The 21,327-nt window shown below is 41.4% G+C and overlaps 1 protein-coding gene across 6 annotated transcripts; it reads right to left on the bottom strand.

The window, feature by feature from the left end:
• Positions 1-1,262: 1,262 nt before the first annotated feature.
• On the bottom strand, positions 1,263-19,769 carry LOC135520183 (ETS translocation variant 1-like). 6 transcript variants are annotated; one of them, XM_064945548.1, is made up of 14 exons: positions 19,515-19,769; positions 19,330-19,390; positions 19,016-19,136; positions 18,491-18,581; positions 18,114-18,161; positions 13,362-13,415; positions 8,608-8,737; positions 7,403-7,594; positions 6,866-7,113; positions 4,893-4,964; positions 4,722-4,790; positions 4,399-4,568; positions 3,178-3,279; positions 1,263-3,004 (listed from the first exon to the last, which is right to left on the bottom strand). In XM_064945548.1, exons 3-14 carry the CDS (start codon positions 19,058-19,060, stop codon positions 2,777-2,779), a joined length of 1,449 nt encoding a protein of 482 aa, XP_064801620.1. In that variant the 5' UTR covers positions 19,061-19,136; positions 19,330-19,390; positions 19,515-19,769; the 3' UTR covers positions 1,263-2,776. The 6 variants fall into 6 exon arrangements, with proteins under 6 accessions (XP_064801620.1, XP_064801618.1, XP_064801621.1 ...); XM_064945546.1 differs by lacking the exon at positions 19,330-19,390; XM_064945549.1 differs by lacking the exon at positions 19,330-19,390 and having other exon boundaries at positions 4,893-4,961; positions 19,515-19,768.
• Between the last annotated feature and the right edge of the window lie 1,558 nt (positions 19,770-21,327).

Raw genomic sequence — 21,327 nt, 5'->3', positions numbered from 1 at the left:
TGATGTTTTGTGGTGAAAATCTGAGCGGGTTGAGCATATCACACTAACCCTGTTACCCATAGATAGACCGGCTAGAAATATTTGAGCAATTAAATTGCCACTCCCTGTTGCACACAACAAGCTTCCATTCCTCTTGTCACAAGGAGATTTATGGCTGATTTAAGATGAAATCTCCAACCCTGTTACGGTCAACCTAGTGTTTTTATGTATACTGAACAAAAAAGAGTAATTCTGTCTGTAATAAAGCCCTTTGTGGTGAAAAACTCATTCTGATTGGCTGCGCTCATGTGAAATCCATAGATTAGGGCCTAATGAATGTATTTCTGTTGACTGATTTCCTTATATGAACTGTAACTCAGTAAAATCATTGAAATTGTTGCATGTTGCGTTTATAGTTTTGTTCAGTATAGTTGAACATCTGTTCTTTATGACAGAATGTAAAAATTAGGTCAAAAACTGTTTTTTTTAACCAAGTTACACTTCTCAAATCACTGAATTGGCGGAACGACCCTTTAATCAAATAATATGTAATTCATCATATTAAAAGTTAGGTGTTAGTAAATGCTTCAAAAAAGCAATCAGATGGATAAAGTTAAAGGGGCAATACATTGCACTATAGGCAATCAATAAAATCATCTAAGACTAGGACCTATAATAGGGTTTGCCTGTAACCTGGCCTGACAAATTAAGCCAAACTGTGCTTTTTCATTACCTACACATCCGTTTTCATTTTTCCCCCAGTGAAACCAATTAAACAATGCTTCCTTAAATTAGCCATTGATTTTTTTGCGAGTGACACTTTACAAGAGGCAATAATAACTTTAAGGCAGTGTTACTTTTTCATTACTGACACTCCAGCTTTTAAGAGTAGGAACAAAAGACACCAACAATTGTCCAACATGAAAAAAATACTGCCTTAAATTAGACATTGATTTTTCTTTGGGTGTCACTTTTGGCTAAATGCTTTGCGGTAGAGAGTATTCCCACCAACCTGGAAATTGACGAGTTACTTTTCTCCATTGCACTTCTCTACACCAACCCACACATGCTTGGTTGAACTGCTCTAAATTTGTCTATGCCTGTCAGTAAATCTATGAACTACAACTTCTTATCCTTACTGAGTAATGCGGTTTTGAAAGCTTACAGAATATTATACTTCAATTCTCTTTAAAAATGTTTACTTGCTAATAAATCTGAAAATATTGTATTCATGGTTAAAAAAAACATGTATATATTTTCATGGGTGACAATCACGCATGTACCAGTTTTTCAGCACTATTTTATTACAGAATTTTGGCTATTGCTAATTCCATCCCAACCTGTATACTTTTTTTCACAGAACTTCATTGTGGTGACTTCATTTTTTTCCCTTTTTGAAGAATATAAAACAAAACATATGACTAAACAAAACACTTAAACACAGAACGCAGAATTGCAGATTGCAGTTTGCCATTATGTTTAGACTATAAAATGACAGTTACAATTCGAAGCAGCAACCAATGTGCATTTACCTGATTATACATGGAAACCCTATAACATAACATGGATCTTTATAATACTAGAAAATTCAAAATATTTCTGATACCTTTTAATTCAAATGCAACACGTACATCATTTGTCTACAAACAAAAAGGAAAAAGTTAGATATGATTTGATTTCAGTTAGCATGTTTATCTCTTTTTTGTATGCATTCCTCACATTACGTTTGTTTTTAAAAGGGGGACAACAACATCGTGTGATAGGATATAAAGGGAATGTTTGTTTTGTACAATTCCCACATTGTGGCCTTGAAATATCGGATAACTCGTGTTATGGCTGAATAAATACACATCATTAACATAAAAAACATTTGTGTCGTATAATGTAGGACAAATCAGAATTAAATGTTTGTTATAAATATGTAATTCATTAAGTTGGCCGCTGGTGTGATATACACAACAATGCAAAGACTAAATAAGGTACAGTCTCTGCTTCATTTGTCTTTTGAATACAGGTCATTTGTATTACATATAATAAAGTATGTTTAGGGTGAATTTGTTTGCATCTGATCGTTTCGTGTGGAATTCCTACGGGTCTACACAGTCAATGCAGTTTTGAAAAGGAACCCAATACTCCGTCATATCATGATGCACTGTGGGTAAGTCAGTACTGGCAAAGGGGCACGTTTAAAACTGGCAGCAAGGCAGCATGTAGATGTCAACTAAGATTTTTATAATTACATTACTGTTTCAAGTCTAGAATTATGTCACTTCACCATAAAAGTATTTTAAAAGCATGTCATTACATTACATTGCATTATTCACTTAAATGAGTAAGAAAGTACACATGATGGAGATGAAAGGGCAATTGAACAAAAAGAGGAATGAAAGAAATAATTGAGGATGTTTCCTGTAGCTGTCGAAAAGATCAGGAGGATTTTTTTTCAGCTGCCGAGACTGCAGGAATATGTCCATATGTGACCTTTGGCCTTTGAGTCCTGTCTCATACGAATACGGCATGCTTATGGGGGGGGGGGGAGAATCCCTCCTTTAAATTCAACATAAACATCTGAAACGACCCAATTACATAGCTAGCCCCCGCAGGTTCACAAACTGTCAGTCAGTCCATAAAGTGCACTCTCCATCCTGCAGCACAGCTTGGACGTCAAAACACAAATGGAAGAAAAAGGGTGGTGTTTGTGAGAGAGGGTGACTCGGGATCCTCTGAATGACAAAGTCTTTCCCCTCCGTTCGTAGCGACTGTGAAGTACACCAGTTCGGCGTCTTGGGGCTTTACGTTAATAAACGTAGCCCTCGCTGTACGGGTGTGGCGGGTTGCAGTAGGGCCCCGCCTCCTGCACGTAGGCCATGTTCTCGTCAAAGTGTGACAGCGGCACTGTGTCCTCCTCGTTGATCTGCCGCTCCATGTCCGTCTTCAGCACGGGCCGCTGATTGTCAGGGAAGGCCATGGAGAACAGAGCCTCGGGGTCGCACACAAATTTGTACACGTATCTCTCCCCTGCCACCTGGAGATAAGATAAGATTAGATAAGATGAAATGAGATGAACTTTATTGTCCCCAAAGGGACAGTTGTCAGAGCTCATGGTTGACTATGGAGAAGAAGGTATTTTATAGATAATCAAACGTGGAACCATCGTCATATGTCTCTTGTCAGGGTGCCGCCTTAGGCCTCTTTTACCTTCTGCATAATGCCTTTTTCGTAGTAATAGCGTAACGATCGGCTGAGTTTGTCATAGTTCATAGCAGGTCGATTCTTCTGGATTCCCCATCGACGTGCAACCTTTGTCACACACAACCACGAACAGACAGACACACATAAACAAAGGGGAAATGGTTATGGTGAAATGAATAGAACCAGAATGTCAAAGAAAGATCACATTGTACAGATTAATGGCTTCAGTCTTGTAACATATTCCTTGGGCATAATAAGAGGTGAGAACATAACACGCCCCCTGTTGCACAACTTCCCGGTAAAAATGCAATGACGTTGTCTTAATGTCAGAGCTTACTAATCCATATTTCCTAATAACAGCAATTAGAGTGGAACCAGACTCCACACCCCTTGACAGGGATGTGTTCATTAGGAACTTGTCACCCACCCAGTGGAGCAGGCAGCAGATGTTACAGCACCTGTCTACCAGACCACACAACCTCCCCAGCACCCATTCTAAAGCTCTCTCTCTCTCTCTCTCTCTCTCTAACCCTGTATCTCTCTCTAACCCTGTATCTCTCTCTAACCCTGTATCTCTCTCTAACCCTGTATCTCTCTCTAACCCTGTATCTCTCTCTCCCTCGACCCAACACTAAAAACGTTGCACCCTCTTTCATGTCCTCATGCTCATTCATGTGTTACGGCCACCCAAAGCCCAAAGTTAGCGCGTTTGGTCACCTGATGGTATGAATGCCCCCCTGTTCGCTGCAGCTGGCTGGTCCCACTGAGTTGGGCCATGTGGACCGATGTCAAGTTACCCCCCCAACACACACATACACACACACTCCTCTAACCATTACCCTACCAACACACCAGACACTGACTGTGCCTCTCTGTCTGCGATGTGAGCGCACAAACCAAGACCTGTTCCATTTCAAAGGGCAGAACCGTCAACACCGTTTATATTTTTAGGAACAGGTTCATTGAAACATTTAGTAGGCCACTCTCCGGTTGACAGTTTGTTTGATTTGATCAGATTTCATACTTTTAGCACGGGGTGAGGCAATAAAAAAGGAACGTCAGTATGGTACATTTCCTCGTTCAAATGTTTCCTAACACATTATTCTGACGGTTTGAAGAACAGATTTCACCTCAAACTCACTTCAATGATCAGAATAATCTGGTCACTGTTGCTTGAAGGGACTAAGATACTCCATGTGGAATATGATGAGACAGACATGCTCTCACCTCCTCTGGCTCGATGAGTTTGAACTCCATGCCCCGGCCGGTCCAGGCGATAAAGTGAGAGTTGGACGGGTCGTCCAGGAGAGCCACCAGGAACTGCCAGAGCTGCAGTGAGCCTCGGCGCTGGTAGGTTGGACCTTCACGGTACAGACCTGACTCCTGCTTTATGTCACCTAGAGGGGGGGTGGAGGGACAGGGAGAATGGAGGGAGGAGGAGGATGGAGGGAGGGGAGAGAGGAGGTTGTTATTTCACGTTTCAATTAATATCTTTGATTGAAATTACAAGTGAAAGCAGCCGTTTATGTGTCGACTCTTGGACATCTCACCTTCAACCTTTTCGGGGACCACGCAGGTGTCGTCGTAGAAATGTCTTGCAACTTTATCGAACATGCAGCCTGAGAGACGAGACAGTGTTGAGAAATCACGTTAGGGAAACGGCAACTTGGACGGGATGAATAACCCAACCAACATGCATGTCTCCAAGCGTCATCCCTCACCTTCAGTCCTGCTGCTGTGAGCCAGATAGCCGTCTTGCCTCAGGTAGACAGAATGGCAGCTAGGCACTTCTGCTGGAGACAGGGAAGAATGGGTGTTAGAAGCCCTTAAGGGAGCATTAGGACAGTATCAGCTATCTGAGAGCAGTCAGTTACTGCTCACTCACTGCACCACTGCCCCTGATTAAAGAACATGTCTTCTAGCATGACACTGGAGCTCAGCCAACACTAAGCGCACAATGACACTAGTCCTGAACAGTGCAGTGTCATAGTCTAGGCTAAGCTCAAGATAACCTATTAGCAGCGTTGGAGTAAATGTAGCATAAAATGCCGGCCATGTTTTCGGCTTGTTCTGTTTCTTCAGCAGTGAAGCATGATGGCTGTGATGACTGTTTCACTGACTGCAACTTCACTGGTACTATTTACAACAGTATAATATGACATATGTCTGGCCCTCCTACCACATTACAGCTGCTGGTTACAATCAAAGGGCCGAAACAGTTACAAAGTGAATGGTCAATAAAATGACTAACCCCGTTAATTTAGGGCCATCAACATTTCTCTGAACTTCATCAAAGTAATGGGATTGTAGAGGAAATTACTGCTAATGAAATTACCAGGCTCCCCTCCCATCCTCTCCACAGGCATGGTCTAGTAAACAAGCTGCAGAATGACTGCTAATAAATTCGCCTAAATGGTCAATCTGGGATATAAAACATGCTGGAAAAGGGCTCCCTCTGTTCATCCACGCCATCGAGATACTTGGGAAACCTGCGTAAATGTTTGCAGGGTAGTGTTCATTAGGCACCAAACTGAAGACAACAGACTGAAATAAACCTGTGTAGCTCAGTTGGTAGAGCATGGAGCTTTGCAACACCACGGCTGTGGGTTCCACTCCACGGGGGAACAGTATGAAAATGTATGCACTCACTACTGTCAGTCATTCTGGATAAGAGAGTCTGCAGAATAGCTCACATGTAAATAGTGAGGACTACCTGGATATAGAAACATTTGTTTTCTGTTGCAAATGTTTTCTGTACACGCTCTCTTATGAACATGTCCCTGTTGAAAAGGGCTCATGTTACAGAGAGAAGGCCAACTCAAAGGGAGCTCAGTGCTGTTTATATGGAAATCTTTCTCTGCATGGGGCAGCAGAGTGGACGCCACATTCCACCCTGACTGGGCACACTATTACACCACTCCATAGTAATCTCTCCTTTGGCTCCAGCTTATGAATGAAGCAAGCAGGATTAGAACACCCCACCACCCCTTCTGCGGGGGCGGACTGTGACCAGGCACAGACATTAGAGCACCACAGGAAATGGAGCCCGGCACAGATACCCAAACCAGAAACCCCTGCGCTAATAATGGGTTAATCCAATCAACAGGCCCATTCCTCAAATGACAACTATCTGGTCTGATTAAAAAGAGGGTGGTATGATGCTGTGGTGGGTCCAAATGCTCAAGTATTTGGTTATATTATTGAGTGAAAAGAGTGTTCTTTGGCCGAATTTGTCATATTTCTCTAATGATGTACACTAAAATATAAATATACAGTAGGCTACATTTTTCTATAGCTCTAACCAAGGTTATAGATTCAACGGTCGTAAAGGTGGGGAGAGGTCTGTCCGTAATAAAGACATGCTTTTTTTGACACCACACTCCACAAAGCAAGACCTGCAGGCTGTATGTATAGATACGTAGGCTATGTGTGACGTTTTTAAAGGTATGTAGTTCTGTCCTTGATCAGTTCTTGTCTATTAATGTTCTGTATTATCTCATGTTTCTTGTTCTGTGTTGGACCCCAGGAAGAGGAGCTGCTGCTTTTGCAACAGCTAATGGGGATCCTCCTAAAACCCCAAAGACTAAATAAGACAATGACACCACAATATTAAATACAACACATTTTACTGCATCTCTATTACCACCACCTCCTCCCCCCAAAAAAGAAGAGGACAACTAACACACCTACTCACCTGAGTCATAGGTGAAATCCCTGGGCTCCTGTTTGATCATCATGGAGGGGGGGTACGTGGGGGGAATGGGCGCCCCTACCATGGCAGGGTGCTCAAACAAGGGGTCGGGGTACTCCTGCTTGAAGCCTTGTGGGGGGAACAGGATGTTGGGCTCAGACATCTGTCTGTGGTACATGGGCCTTCCGTCCCGAGACATCGACGGTGGGGAGGGGAACGAGTGGCAGGGCTCCGACAGCTGACGTCGAAATCTGAAAAGGCAAGAAAATGACATTTTCACAAATTCTCATGATAACCGATTGAGACAGATGGACTGACATCAATACACATTTTTATACCTAAAACTTGACAATTTATACAACCTGTTGTGTATAATTAGAATGGTACATCGGGATTCAGGTAAGCTGTACTGAATGTACTATAATGATCAAATAAACTTAAAATGTGCACTTGAAACTATGTCGATAATGTTTTGTTAGTGCCAGTTTAAAGATGATGTAGTGGTAGCCCACAGTATACAGTAGCTGTGTAGTACAGTACCTGTGGTCCATGGAGTAAGTGCTGTCCGGGAGGGGCTGGGAGGGCTGGAGGTGGGGGTACGTCCTGTCTGGTTTGGGGGTGGGGATGGCCGTGGGGGAGCCATTACGAAGGGGGGACACGGGGTTGCTGCAGGGGGGCGTCGCTGGGCTGGAGGGCTTCATGCCTGTGGGGTGTTTGTGCTGCTGGTAGGCACTGAGAGACACATGGGGTGGAGGGATCAGTCTGTTGTTGTATTTACATTATGTCGACGCATGCCATTTGACAGAAGCCATTGTAGTGTGGCCTGGTATTTGAAAGCTATCCTTTTCCATATCCAATCGTCTTTTATGTTACAGTTATTGTCAAAACGACAGTTTAAAAACTTTTCGGGCATAAATCTGAACTTGAATTTTGACACATTTTCCTTTAAGAATATATATATATTTTAGCGTATGCTCAGGGTTTAAAATACTTTTGTGTTTCCTCTTCTAGAATACATCTTCATGATGACCCTTGACATACACGGCACTGTAATATCGCAAGCATATGCCACAATGCCATATATCACAAGTCAAATCAATTAAAGATTTGATGTAACTAGGCAATTATTGTGCCATAGTCATTTTGGTTCATTTGAAAAAACACCTGAGGTAGACAGTATATTATCCTAGATCTATACCCCAAGTCAAGCGCATCCCACTTGAAACATTTAGCACAGCACCTGGCCTTTTGTTTCATAGGGAATGGCTGCAATTCCAATGTCTTGAATTCTCAAAATGGAAGGAAGTAATACAACTTTGAAAACAGGGTGGGAAGCCAGAAGTACTGTAGTTTATCAAGCTATCATAATGAAGCAGTCATTATCCATCTAACAGCGTGGAGATATATTGGACAACCTGTGGGGATGAAAAAAGACTGTACAAAATGTGATTCATTTTCATTTTCATCAAACCAGATTTACCTGCAGAATCCTTGTGAGATTTCACTACAGGTAAAAGAAATACTACTTCAATATCCCACAGGATATTTTCCAAACCACCAAAACTTATAATGTTCATTTTTGTGTGTTAGTCTATCTCTTTGTGTGCAATCTGGCTCTGATGGTTCCAGATAGCGGAAAGTGGAACCTCATGTGATGTCATACTGGCTGATGCAGAGAGCTCGGATGTTTTCAACCTGTTAATACTTATTTTATCAAGCTGAGGCTGGTGCTGTGGCTTACCTACCTGATGTTGTACAGGCACTTCTCCCCATAGTGGAGCTTGAAGGGCCTCTCCTGGCTACAGGCGGAGCCCAGCTCGGAACAGGGGCTGTGGGGCTCCTTCTTGATCTTCAGCTGCAGTCCGTGGAATGCCACTACGACATGCATGTGTGAGAGGGAGGGAGGGAAGGAGGGAGGATGGAGAGGTTAGACATTAGATTGGCGACGTTGAAACATTTATTCAGTAACTCATTCATTATTTATCAGTACTCTATATGTACAAATGTACAATAGTCATATAGTCCAACACATACAAAATCCTTATTCAACACTTGGGTAATAGGCATACATGTCCAGTACTTCATCTTACTCCACTGCTATCCCTAAGGACAGGGCCGGGAATATCAATGCAGACTATTTCTATTTCTAAGTCCAGAATCCCAGTCTTCATCACTCACTGTAACTTACTTCTCGCAGTTACACAATGGGAGTCTCTTTCTTCCTGAAATATGACAATTTCAAAGCAGGGCTAGACACCACTACATCCCTATCACGTTACAGCTAACTGCCAATACTGTCCAGACAACACTAACAAGGCCCATTGATCTGAACCCACTCTCTGTACCTATGCCCAGTTTCCCACAGTGGCCTGTGCATTTAAGAAGCTGTTAAGTGCCAAATCAGTTCTGATTAACATCCCATCATCTTGAGTCATGATCAACACTAATTCAATTGGCCACGGTGATGAAAACCAAGTCACTCAGGATCAAGTCAGTCCCGGGTACCTGGAGAGCTAGCGTGTCACCGCTAATAAACACACGTAGGCTACGTACGTGCGCAAACATGCACACGCGGTTGCACCAGGCACATGCACAACTACTGAGGAGAGTATAAACCCAAAGTGCTTTACTTATGCAGAGAATATGGCACAATCATTTCCTCGTTACCGTTGAAAGGAAGTGGTTTGTCAATCTTCATGTTAAAATCCGCATCCGACCCACTGTGACGTCAAAACAAAGTAGATACCGATCATGAATGGAAGTGAAAATCAATCAAACTAAACAAAGCACTAAAAATGCTTGTCTTTTCTCTGGTTATTTAGGGCTAGAATCATGCTCAACTGTCTACCTGGGGGATTGCCGGGCCAGTGTATGTTTTTCTAGAATGGGCCTTAGAAAACAAGCCCTTTTCAGAGCTGATGACTGAGGAAGTAGTTTAGGGGTTGAGGAGCTGAGAGAAGCGGATGTTTTGAGTTTCTCACTGCTGACTGACAGCTTGGCCTGTGTGACAGTGTCACAGTCTCTCTGTGTGGAGGAGTCGATCTGTCAACACCCCATCTGACGCCTGTGTCCCAGAGGACTGATGCACGGGGCACGTTGGGGCAAAGCACAGGGGATGTTCACAGGTCTCGCTGGCCTCGGTGGGGCGCGACCTTTACGGGTCATCGATCGGTGGTCAAAGTGGTACCTCCTGAGGGGAGACCTTTGACGAGGTCGAACGGCGTCACAGGCGTTGCAGACACAGAGGCTGCAGCCTTATCTGGCTAATTAAAGGCTTATGGCAAGAGGTACAATAAGTAACAGAGACGTATTGTTTACTGTTTAGTGATGTACATGTATTTATTAGTGGACATACACTGAATAAAAATATAAGCGCAGCATGTGAAGTGGTGGCCCCATGTTTCATGAGCTGAAATAAAGAATCCCAGACAACACAAAAAGCTTATTTTTCTCCAATGTTGTTTACATCCCTGGTTAGTGACCATTTCCCCTTTGCCAAGATAATCCATCCACCTGACAAGTGTGGCATATCAAGAAGCTGATTAAACAGCATGATCATTACACAAGTCCACCTTGTGCTGGGGGCAATAAAAGGCCACTTTAAAAAGTGCAGTTTTGTCACGCAACACAATGCCTCAAATATCTCAAGTTTTGAGGGAGCATACACCAGAGAGAATTTAATGTTCATTTGTTTACCACAAGCTTCCTCCAACATCGTTTTAGAGAATTTGACGTCCAACCGGCCTCACAACCGCAGACCACGTGTAACCACGCCAGCCCAGGACCTCAAATCCGGCTTCTTCAAGTTCTTCGTGTTGCATTTATAGTTTTTTATTTATATCTTTAATAAAGCACTTTTGTGGGGAAAAACTCATTCTTATTGGCTGGGCCTGGCTCCCCAGTGGGTGGGCCTGGTATGCCCTCCAAGGCTGACCCATGGCTGCATCCCTGCCCAGTCATGTGAAATCCATAGATTAGGCCCTAATTTATTTATTTCAGGTGACTGATTTGTTGCATGTTGCAATTATATTTTTGTTCAATATAATTATGGTTTGTCAAATTATGTATTTGTCCTACAACACAGTAAGTTAATATGCACATGAACTGAATGAACTACAATGTTAAGAACAGCTCGTGTGCTCTAAGAGAGGCACCTAAAATAGAGATGGAAATGTCACAATAGATTTATCAGTGGGGTGCCAAGGGTACACCAATCAATATGGAAGACATCACCTGTAATGAGAACAGATAAACCTTTTTAGAATGTCATGTCCATCAATGTTAAATTGCTGTGAGTATCTACAGATTGATTTATCTAAATGACTGTGCATTTTAAGAACAAGCATTTCTGACAGTTATTTACATCATTTTGAATGGTTTCATTTGAATTTCTCAAATATTCTGTCAACTTCTTTGGCTAGTTTTCTGTACAAAATGAACATGTGTTATGCTTGCCCACATGAATTGCATTTTAGTATTTTGATAAATTACTATTGTTTGTTTGGCCCTATTCCTTATTTAGAAACCAAACGATACATTTGATTCAAAACAACATTTTAATCATTGATTTTTATAAATACAGATTTGAGTGTATTTGCATTTTGTCTGACTTTACACTTTGCAGTGCACACAATCTCTTTCATTTATTATTTTGGTTCCCTTATTTAAATCATATCTGAAATACCCCCCAACCAGCTATGCCGTTCACAGTGAATTTTCTCAATACAGCCACTATATTAGCTGCAAACTAAGAAATGTCATTTTGGTGCCAATCATTCCTAATTACCACAAAACCCCCTTGAGGGCAACAGTTGTGTGCATTGGGTTACAAACTGTGTATTTTGGCATTTACAGTGAAGTCTACTTTTGGCAGATATTTCTCCAGTCCATTCATAAAATATCAGTCTTTTGGCAACATTGGGAAAAAAACGTCAATTTTCACACAGTGTAAGTGCTTGCCATTACTGTTAATGTTAGTAGCTCCTATCCGCTGATTACATGTGGTCTCATTTTACACCATCTACAGTACTTCTTCATACCCTGCTAAGTTATGCTAATGAGAGCTTGGAAACCACTAAATTTGAAGGTAATAGACAAAGAACATGTCTCCTCCACGCCCAAAGCCTTTAAGATTCAATGTCTGGAAGTTTCCCCTTCAAATGTGATGTTAAGTATGGTTGATATACATGGGAAAATTGTCCACAAGTGAGGTGATAAAGTGAGGATGTGAATGCTTTTCAAAAAAAACATGTCAAAAATATCCGCAGTGATCTATTTCCATGTTTCCACCTGTTCTCTATGTCTATTTTCTCATACTGTATGAATGAATTGACTGTACATGTCATACACCTCGCTTTTACCTCTATTGACCTCTAAACAATCCCACCATCCTCTCTCACTCTCTCCTTGGTGAAACCCATATTGGAGTCCTGCAGGCTGGGACGCCTGCTCGAGAGCCCAACCACGGTGCCCTCGCCCTCCCACCCACCATCTGTTTCTGCCTCTCCAGTCTGCTCCAGCATGCCAACAGGACGTTTCCTATGGTCAGCAGTCCCCTACTACAACGGACACGATGGGCCCTGGATGGCTTTGAAGGACATGGGGACCTCAAGACCTTATGAATGTTACTGTGCAACCATTTTGGATCCTATAGTGGATATGTACCATACTGTACCTCTACGGAGCTCAGAGAAACTGGTAAGAGGTTCCTCAAAGGCAAACAGTTTCTTGAGACAAATGTAGAAATAAAAGTATTGAAATGAATAAAATATTCCGAGGTGAATATCTAACATGTGAGCGATAAAGGGGGGTAATGGTCATTACAGACACAGTTTCCTGCTTTCTCACTGTTGCATAGGCCTTTTGGCTCATCTAAAAGACATGTGCTAGCACTGGATCCCACTGAGCTCCACTCACTCCACTTCTGTCTCCACGTTGGCTGACTTCCTTCATAACCCCACTGTGCCAACAACAGCCTCGTCTCCACTCACTTTAAATGCTCATTGTACTGTGCCACCAAGTGCATTATAATGTATAGTGCATTTATGTCAAGACATATTGGATTTCTTCCAGTATAACCGCCACAACCAATGCTGACAGTTACAGAGGATAAAATACTGTTGGAAAATATTGAGTTTATATATATATATATAAACACTATCTGATTATTATCACTTATTGCAAATGACTCAAACTATTTTGATGTTTTCCTACATAAATAAACCAGTGCTATAATATCATTGCTCCCTCTTCCACCCCCTCTCTTCCACCCCACCTCTTCTACCCTCTCTTCCACCCCCTCTCTTCCACCCTCTCTTCCACCCCTTCTCTTCTGCACCTGTCTGCCAACCTGCAAGACTAGCTCTCCGGAGACCACATATGAGAGTGAAGGTGGGGGTACTGAGAGACATGGAAAAACACACACACACACTCACACACAAACACATAGACTCACACATACATACACAAATACAATAACATTGTGGCATCATATACTCACAGTTTTCAGTCTGGTAGTCTGGGACAAACTGCTCGTCATTGTCGGGAACTTGAGCTAGAGAAAGAAGCAGAGAGGAAAGGAAAAAGTGATTTTCATGCCGATGGACAACACCAGACTCACGATATCCAGTCTAACCCTCTCAATCATTTATTTTGGCAAAAAGCCTCTAAAGACATTAAAAAAATCCCTTTATGGACATGTATCTATTCATGAACAAAGCAATGTAAATGCAGAATCCTCCCAACGTTTATCCAAGTTATAATGCACCAACGGACAAATAGAATGCAAATGGAGCAGCTAAAAGCTAAAATAACAGTCTCTAGGGAGAACAAATGTATTGTTCTTCCCCTCTTTCTCTTGATTGCATATGTCCTGAGGTTGTCTGGTCCGTTTTTAGATTATGCTGTAGCTTCAGGAGTTTGCTATCTCCACACCGATAGCAATAACACCCATTGTTAACAGTAGCTAATTGGGTTCTTCCCCACTGCTGAATCCACCTGTACCTGCCGAGTTAGCTCTGCTCCAATCCAGAGTGTTTCACCTATCATTCACACTCCTGTGCTTTCGGCTAATGTTAAGACAATGAAGGCTCTGCACAGGGTCCAATTAGACATGTACATATTTATATCACACATATTTGCACTTTTTAGGTCCCTGAAGTTTGACGAGTTTGGAAAATTGTGGCAAACGGCAATATGAGAGATTTTTAAATGTGTCATTAGCACGTCTATTTTTACGCACAAAGAGGTGGATTCTCATTATCACTGAATCAGTATCATGTCGAGGCAGGTCTGTATTAGATGATCATGTTTTGTATTTTCACTTTTCAAAATGAGAGAAAAAGAACGATCCAACAAAATAGAAAAAGAAAAACCTATTTTCTCACAATATGTGTGGTGGAAAAACATGTGAAAAACTATTAGGTCAAAGCCTTGTGTGAACTAATGTTCACTGTAAAACAAGTGTCAATACAGTAGACTGTTCTGATACACACTAGGAAAGATGAATTATATTGTATGGTGCAATACTGTAAAGATCAACATAACAGCAACTGAAGTATAATTGTAAAACCCTGTGCACCTGCTGACTTCAATTCTTTGTGCCAGCCAAGCCCCCTCTTGCAGTGGGATTGTGGTGTGCACTGATTTCTGCATCAAGATGGCCATTGTAAGAACTACAAAGCACCTTTTCATGCAAAATAATGTCATACCTTGCCACTACAAATAATTACAGACCAGAACTTTCTCTCAATTCAAAATACTGGCTCCACCACAAAACCATGACTGGAAAACATTCACCCAGGGCAAGCCTGACCACTCAAAGAAAAGAAAACAATGTCTCCACCACAACCGTGTACAACTTCTTTCTACTTCAAGTTCGCTAGCACTGTGTAACACACGCGCACTGCAGGCATCACAAAGTCGCAAGGTTCAAAGCGAGAGGGGAAGAAGGATGGCGACAGACAGGCGGAAACGAAAGGAGAGGAGGAGAAAGTGATGTTGAAGCCGGATGCATGAGTCACCGGACCCAGTCTGTGAATGGGCCAGCAGATCCCGGCAACAATTCCCGGGGAGAGCACCAAAATTAGAACTCTGCCGCCATTCACAAAAAAAGAGAGAGAGAAAGAAAGAGAGAGGGAGAGAGAGAGAGAGAAAAAGAAGAGAGAAAAGAAAAACAGCCAAGCCCCATACACAGGCCCTGAGTAGTAGTGGCACATCCTTTGTCTTTTCCTCAGCCCATTCTATTCATCCCAGCCCAACACCATCAGGCTCCTGTACCTACAAGTACTGTGTGTCTGATGGTGTTAGGTTTCAAACAAATCTAGCTAGCGCGCCAACAACAGGGCTAAGATGAAAAGAACGGGTTGAGCAAAAGATTTACTATCTCCTTTTAAAAGTTTGAATTCAATAGACCAGACTGCATCAGCTATCATTTTCACATTCGTGTCAACATTTTATTTTAAAAAATTACAGTATTATAAAATTGTGGCAACCTCACCGAATAGATTTCAAAGTGAAATTGATACTTGAAGAACTCCCAAAAAGAAAGAGAAAAATAGCCTTGGCCAAAATGGCCAGGTTAAGAACCCTTCAACCTCTCAGTTTGTGATGTCAGAAATTCAGTCTGTCTCCCACAATTCCTCCTCTTATTTCCAATTACCTGAATGAATAAATCATTGAAATAGGTAGGTAGGTATTCCTTTTTATCTTAATGGACAGGAAGTAATTTATTAAATCTACTTCAATCTTGAAACGTACATCACAATGATCCACGACATGCAGAACTGTACTCCTTACAGTAATATCTATATCAGGAACCAAGGCCTTTTTCCCCACTTAAATACTAAAATATTAAAACGACATCTTATTCTTTTACAAGCCCTGCGGTATATACTTCATAATCTAACTGGCATAGAGTAGCTGGTAAAGTATTCCAATATCTATTTCAAAGCATACTTTTCATTTTTAAAACCCCTAAATTACACTGCAAGCATTTTTAAATGTATTAAAGAATAGATGAATCTCATCAATGATTAAGTTGCCTATCCACCTGTGCAAAGCAGGGAGAAATATTTTTCTACCTCTTTGGAAAATGTAATAAGATAACCTCAAAAGAATTACCAGGAAAACATCACAGTTGATAGAGTATGATAAAAATGTATATTACTGGTTAAGGATCTACACTTTAGACCTTAACATTACGACTAGAATCATCTGCCAGTAGAGACCAAGGCCTACTGGATAAAGAAACAGGTTGTCTTGTTCAATACTAACATAGCGCAACAGTAGAGCTGAAGAAAATATCTAAACAATTTACCATAAGTACACATTTTTCTAGATTAATTTCAAATATGTGGTCTGAATATAAATCATCAAAAGTTCAATCTGTCATCAAACCTCAATTCCCCTCAAAGCTTGAGAGACCAACAAAGAACAAAAGCCCTGACACTGACATAGATTGAACAACAAAAGAATGATGTCATTATTGATACCAAATGTTGCCTAATGTTGCCTAATTCTAATCCAAACAAAATTTGTTTTAAATAGTTAGCTGACACAAGATGTTGGCATGTTTTTGTCTTCCATAATGCAGTCCACAGTCCACAAATGCAGTGCATTTAAGGAGAAAAGTACATATGCAGTGCATTGGGGCGGCAGGTAGCCTACTGGTTGGATCATTGGGCCAGTAACTGAAAGGTTGCTGGATCGAATCCCTGAGCAGACAAGGTAAAAATGTGTCATTCTGCCCCTGAACAAGGCAGTTAACCCACTGTTCCTAGGCTGTCATTGTAAGTAAGAATTTGTTCTTAACTGACCTGCCTAGTTAAATAAAGGATACATAATTTTTTGGAGAAAGATGTCCCACATACAGAGATAAACTTAGTTATATTTTGTGTAGAAAGGGAACACATGGTGCATTTACAATACGAGATAAGATGATGGGACCACATTATACAGCACATAATGTCGTGGGCTTGTTTCGGTCCCTAAGCAAGCGGCAAGTACAAACTTCAAGATTTGTCATGCATGCATACAATCATATTGACATGGGAAATTAAAATGATTAAAAAGTAATGTTGAGGACTTTTATAGAAGCTACAAAAGAACTCACACGTTGAATCCACATCCTACTTCTTATTTACACCACTATTTACTCAGAGTCAGAAACTTTGTGATTTCCTGTTTTAAAACCTAATGCCAATAACATAGATTGGACATACTGCATATTATAATTTATAGGTCACTCTAAATGTAATCAAAGCAATATTAACATCCACAAATGTAGCAACAAAAGTTTTAAAGAATAAAAGTTTTTCTGTTAATGTATATTGCAGCTTATTAGCAATTAACTGTATGGAAGAAACATTGCAAACGAATGCAAATGTCCCATGCAAAGAAAAGCATTTTCAATATGTAAATGATATTCAAGAGAAGAAGATCAAATGTAGATACAAACGACAGACTAATACGTTTACAGACTTAGACATGCACAAACATATGAAACATGCATCTTACGAAAATGGTACAGGCTCAATATGATCAATATTCTTTACTAACCAAAACTTCTGTGCTGCAAACAGGGCGGAAAGAAGACACCCGCGCTTAAATCCTGAAGCATCACGTCTGAGTTATACCACACAGAGCAAGTCTTGCCATAAGAAAAAAATAATTAAATCAACAAAAAAATAAAAAATAAACTCTCAACAAAAAAAAAACAAGTAAATCCGTTATTTTTCTTCCAATAAAAAGATAAAGAAACAGAGAAGACAGCTGATACTACAACTATGGAGGATGATTTCTAGAGAGATGCGCTGAGAGGAAAAGAAAGAGAATGAGTGAGGGAGTGTGAGAGAGAGAGAGAGAGAGAGAGAGCGATAGAGAGGAGATGGTAGAGGACCGGTGGAGGTGGGGCGGTGGTGGCGGCTCGCGTGCGTTAGCTCTTGCCAAAAGCAGAAGAGACAGTGAGCAGCGGAGAGCTTTCTCCTGGTAATTTGTGATGACACTCTGGGTAGAGCCTCCTCAGTCTCCCTCAAGACCACGCTCATCACAGTCTCTAATGTATGCATGACACACAAGGTGCCTCTTCCACACAGGCTTTAATTGGACTGCACGTTAGTAGGAATGGAACTTGGGGCCAATTTTTTCTACATCTCTACCTTTCCCGTTCCCTTTCTCCAATTCTCTTACTCTGTCTTTTAAACCAAGTGAGCTTGTTGAGCTTCGACACTACAGTAAACGTGTAAACACTTACCTTCCGCCAGCCAGGTCTCTTGCAGTTGACTGAGGTCCTGGAAGAGTTCTAGGAGAATAAAACAATAGAGGACAATCATGGAGGGGAAGAAAGAACAGGACAAAAAAAGCTTTAGAAACAATTCCCTCCACTATGACAGGCTGATAGGCTTAGAATGCCATTGGAGGCTTGGCCAGATGATTCAGAGGCACGTGTGTAACTAATAACAACTCAATTTGTGTCTGTAGCCACTGACAGATGCTACTCGCAATCTTCACAGGTGAATGTCTTGTAATTGAGATTTTGCTTACGAGTGCAGGTGGCCACAAACAAATTGAATTTTGCTAAATGTTAAGAAGCCGTGAAATTAACTTTTCCCTCCCCTCTGCTCTACCTACCTTCAGTGTCCAGGGCTAGGTCAGAGTTAATTAATTTTCTTTTTCTGTCATTTGCCGGTCTCTCACTGCAAGTTGTCTTCCCTTGTGGCCTCTAAACGGGAGGAAACAAATCAATGTCTCCCACTGGAGTGATTCTGTTGTGTACTAGCACAGATGACAGCTGAGAGAGCAATAGATGGCCATCAATCACACACCTCACACACTTTTAAACTTGCCCCTGTCCCTTTTCTTTACCTATAACTACAGAGGGAATGCAACACTTCAGTGAATACTAGTAATAACGTTATTACAATATTTCTTATAATATATATATAACATCATGTATTACACAGTAATAGTTTAAATATTACGCTATCCGTTCATACATCTGCACATGGAGGTGACTGAGCGACCGAGTGACCAGCTTGCAGGTTTTACATCAACTTAATAACACAGTAATGAATAACATTTTCCTGATATCTAAGTGCTGTTTATTTTTTTATTTGGTCTCGGGTTATACGTTAAAAAAACGTGGCTCTCACTCACATTGGATTTAATATAAGGCACTTGTTGGTCTTGAATCCCATCCATTCTCCAACGCTAATGCTCTACTTTAATTGATAAGCAATGAGCCAGAATTGTCCGCGGAGTGTGCCGTCCGACCACCCTATATCAAGATGGATTGGGGGAAGAATAAAATGAATGGACCGTCTAAACTTGCCGAGGTAGTCGACCTGAAACAGTTTCATTCATAAAGGTACAAACACCTCCGCAGTGAACTTGCACTACGATTATCTCACTACAAAAGTAAATAATTGACATATTAGCTGCATAGCTCTCAATGAGTTATGTTTACTCACCTTTGTAAAGAGGTAGGCTATGCATAAGGTTGTTTACAAACGGTCCACTTCTAGCTATAGGCTGTGCGCAAGGATGGTGATAAATATTGAGAACCACCACCTAACGTGACCAAAAGCTGTCCAAAATAATACTCTAAAGCATGTCGTAAACACAAAATAGAAAATAAAATAATAGGGACACTCACCTAATTAATCTGCGCCGCATTCATTCACGGGTTTCTGTCTGTATTTAGTAAGAAACAAAAGTCAGCGATGTGAAGCCCGCTGCTGAATCTGACGGCTGAAGCCTGCGCACACTCAGCTCTAGTGTTGGTTTGGCGCCGCTTGGCTTCGCCTTCTGGGGCCCCCCATGGAAAAAGAAGGCGCTCCGTTTCCTATTGGTTGTCAGGATTTCACTGGATCCGATTTCCACCCTTCAATCAGGCACATTTTTAATCATGTGTGTTTAACTTCTAAAGAGAACAACTTGTGAGGAACAGTGTCACAACTGTCTCTGTCTGTCTGTCTGTCTGTCTGTCTGTGTGCTTGTGCTTGTGCTTGTGTGTGCATGTCTGTTTTAAACTTTATCACTTTGCACAATGTTTCTCAAAAATTGGGCTTTTAAAAAGCCACTTATTATACTTTTACTTGATGCCATTGTAGTGTCTTACCACTTAGTACTTATTTATGTAATAAGAAATACTCTGAATACCAGCAATTGAACTGGAGCTTCACATTTACTCAAACGAGTTAGTACCAGAATAACATAGAACAACACTGCGCATGACCAAGGGTGCTCCATCCTTAAAGGGGTCATCAGTAATTAACAGAACATAACACTACATTTGAAGAAGGAAATAGGTTACCTGTGTACAGAACCTGTTTTGTTTTGTTTGAGAACATGTTTCTCAGAGCACGTTTTTGATCAAACACACACACACACACACACACACACACACACACACACACAGTCGCATTCACACACAGTCGCGTAAACGCACAGTCGCATAGACACACACAAACCTTATGTTCTCCTATTTTCCCTAACCCCTAACACTAAACCTAACCACTAACGCTAACCCTAATTGTAACCCTAACCGTAAACCTAACCCCTAAACTTAAAATAGCCTTTGTCCTCATGGGAACATGGGAAATGTCCCCACGGGGAATGTTTTTCCTTGTTTTACTATCCTTGTGATTTTAGCTCCCCACAAAGATAGAATAACCAACCCACACACACACAAACACAGACACACACACGTACCCTTAGCCTAACCCTAACCTTAACCCTAACCTTAACCCAAAAACTAACCTTAACCCTAACCCGAGCTCCTACCCCTAAAACTAACCCTAGCTCCTAACCTTAACCCTGAACCTAATTCTAACCCAAACACTAATTCTAACCTTAACCCTAAACCCTGTAGAAATAGCATTTGACCTTGTGGGGACCAACAAAATGTCCCCAGTTGGTCACATTTTGGTCCCAACAAGTATAGTTAAACACATCCACACACACACACACACACGCGCTCCCTCTGTCCTTATTTCTCAATCAGAGGCAACACACACACAGATGTTAGCACACACACTTTGTGACCATGGAAACAGCGTTTTGAAGTGGTTCCAGAGGGACTTGCTAAAGCTGCAGCTCTCCCCTAATGTAAGGGATGCACTGCTGTGTGCCTCATACCTGCAGAAGGCACTGACCTGTAAGTAAATCACAGGTCACTGGGCAACTGAGGACAGGTTTGCATCACAGTCAATACGACACTGACACACAGTGAGAGCAGTCTGGTGCTTTACAAAAGAAAGATATCACTAACACTCACACCTGACTCCCCCCCCTTACTAAGACTATGATATGTGGTTGTCCCAGCTAGCTATAAATGCACTAAATGAATGCACTAACTCTAAGTTGCTCTGGATAAGCTGTCTGCTAAATTACTCAAATGTTAATGTCAAATATAAACATCTAATGATTTGGGGGAAATTCTAAACAGTTATTCTAATATTATACAA

Source organism: Oncorhynchus masou, chromosome 29 (genome assembly GCF_036934945.1).
Source record: "Oncorhynchus masou masou isolate Uvic2021 chromosome 29, UVic_Omas_1.1, whole genome shotgun sequence".
In the NCBI taxonomy this organism is placed as follows: Eukaryota; Metazoa; Chordata; class Actinopteri; order Salmoniformes; family Salmonidae; genus Oncorhynchus; species Oncorhynchus masou.
This window is presented reverse-complemented; position numbering and strand designations above follow the sequence as displayed.

Coding starts and splice junctions, on each gene's coding strand:
- LOC135520183 (XM_064945548.1), bottom strand. CDS start 19,060: ATGGATGGGATTCAAGACCAACAAGTGCCTTATATTAAATCCAAT. Junction 8,738..13,361: donor AGACTACCAGACTGAAAACT/GTGAGTATATGA, acceptor TGCATGTCGTAG/TGGCATTCCACGGACTGCAG. Junction 4,965..6,865: donor GGATTTCACCTATGACTCAG/GTGAGTAGGTGT, acceptor CCCTGTCTCCAG/CAGAAGTGCCTAGCTGCCAT.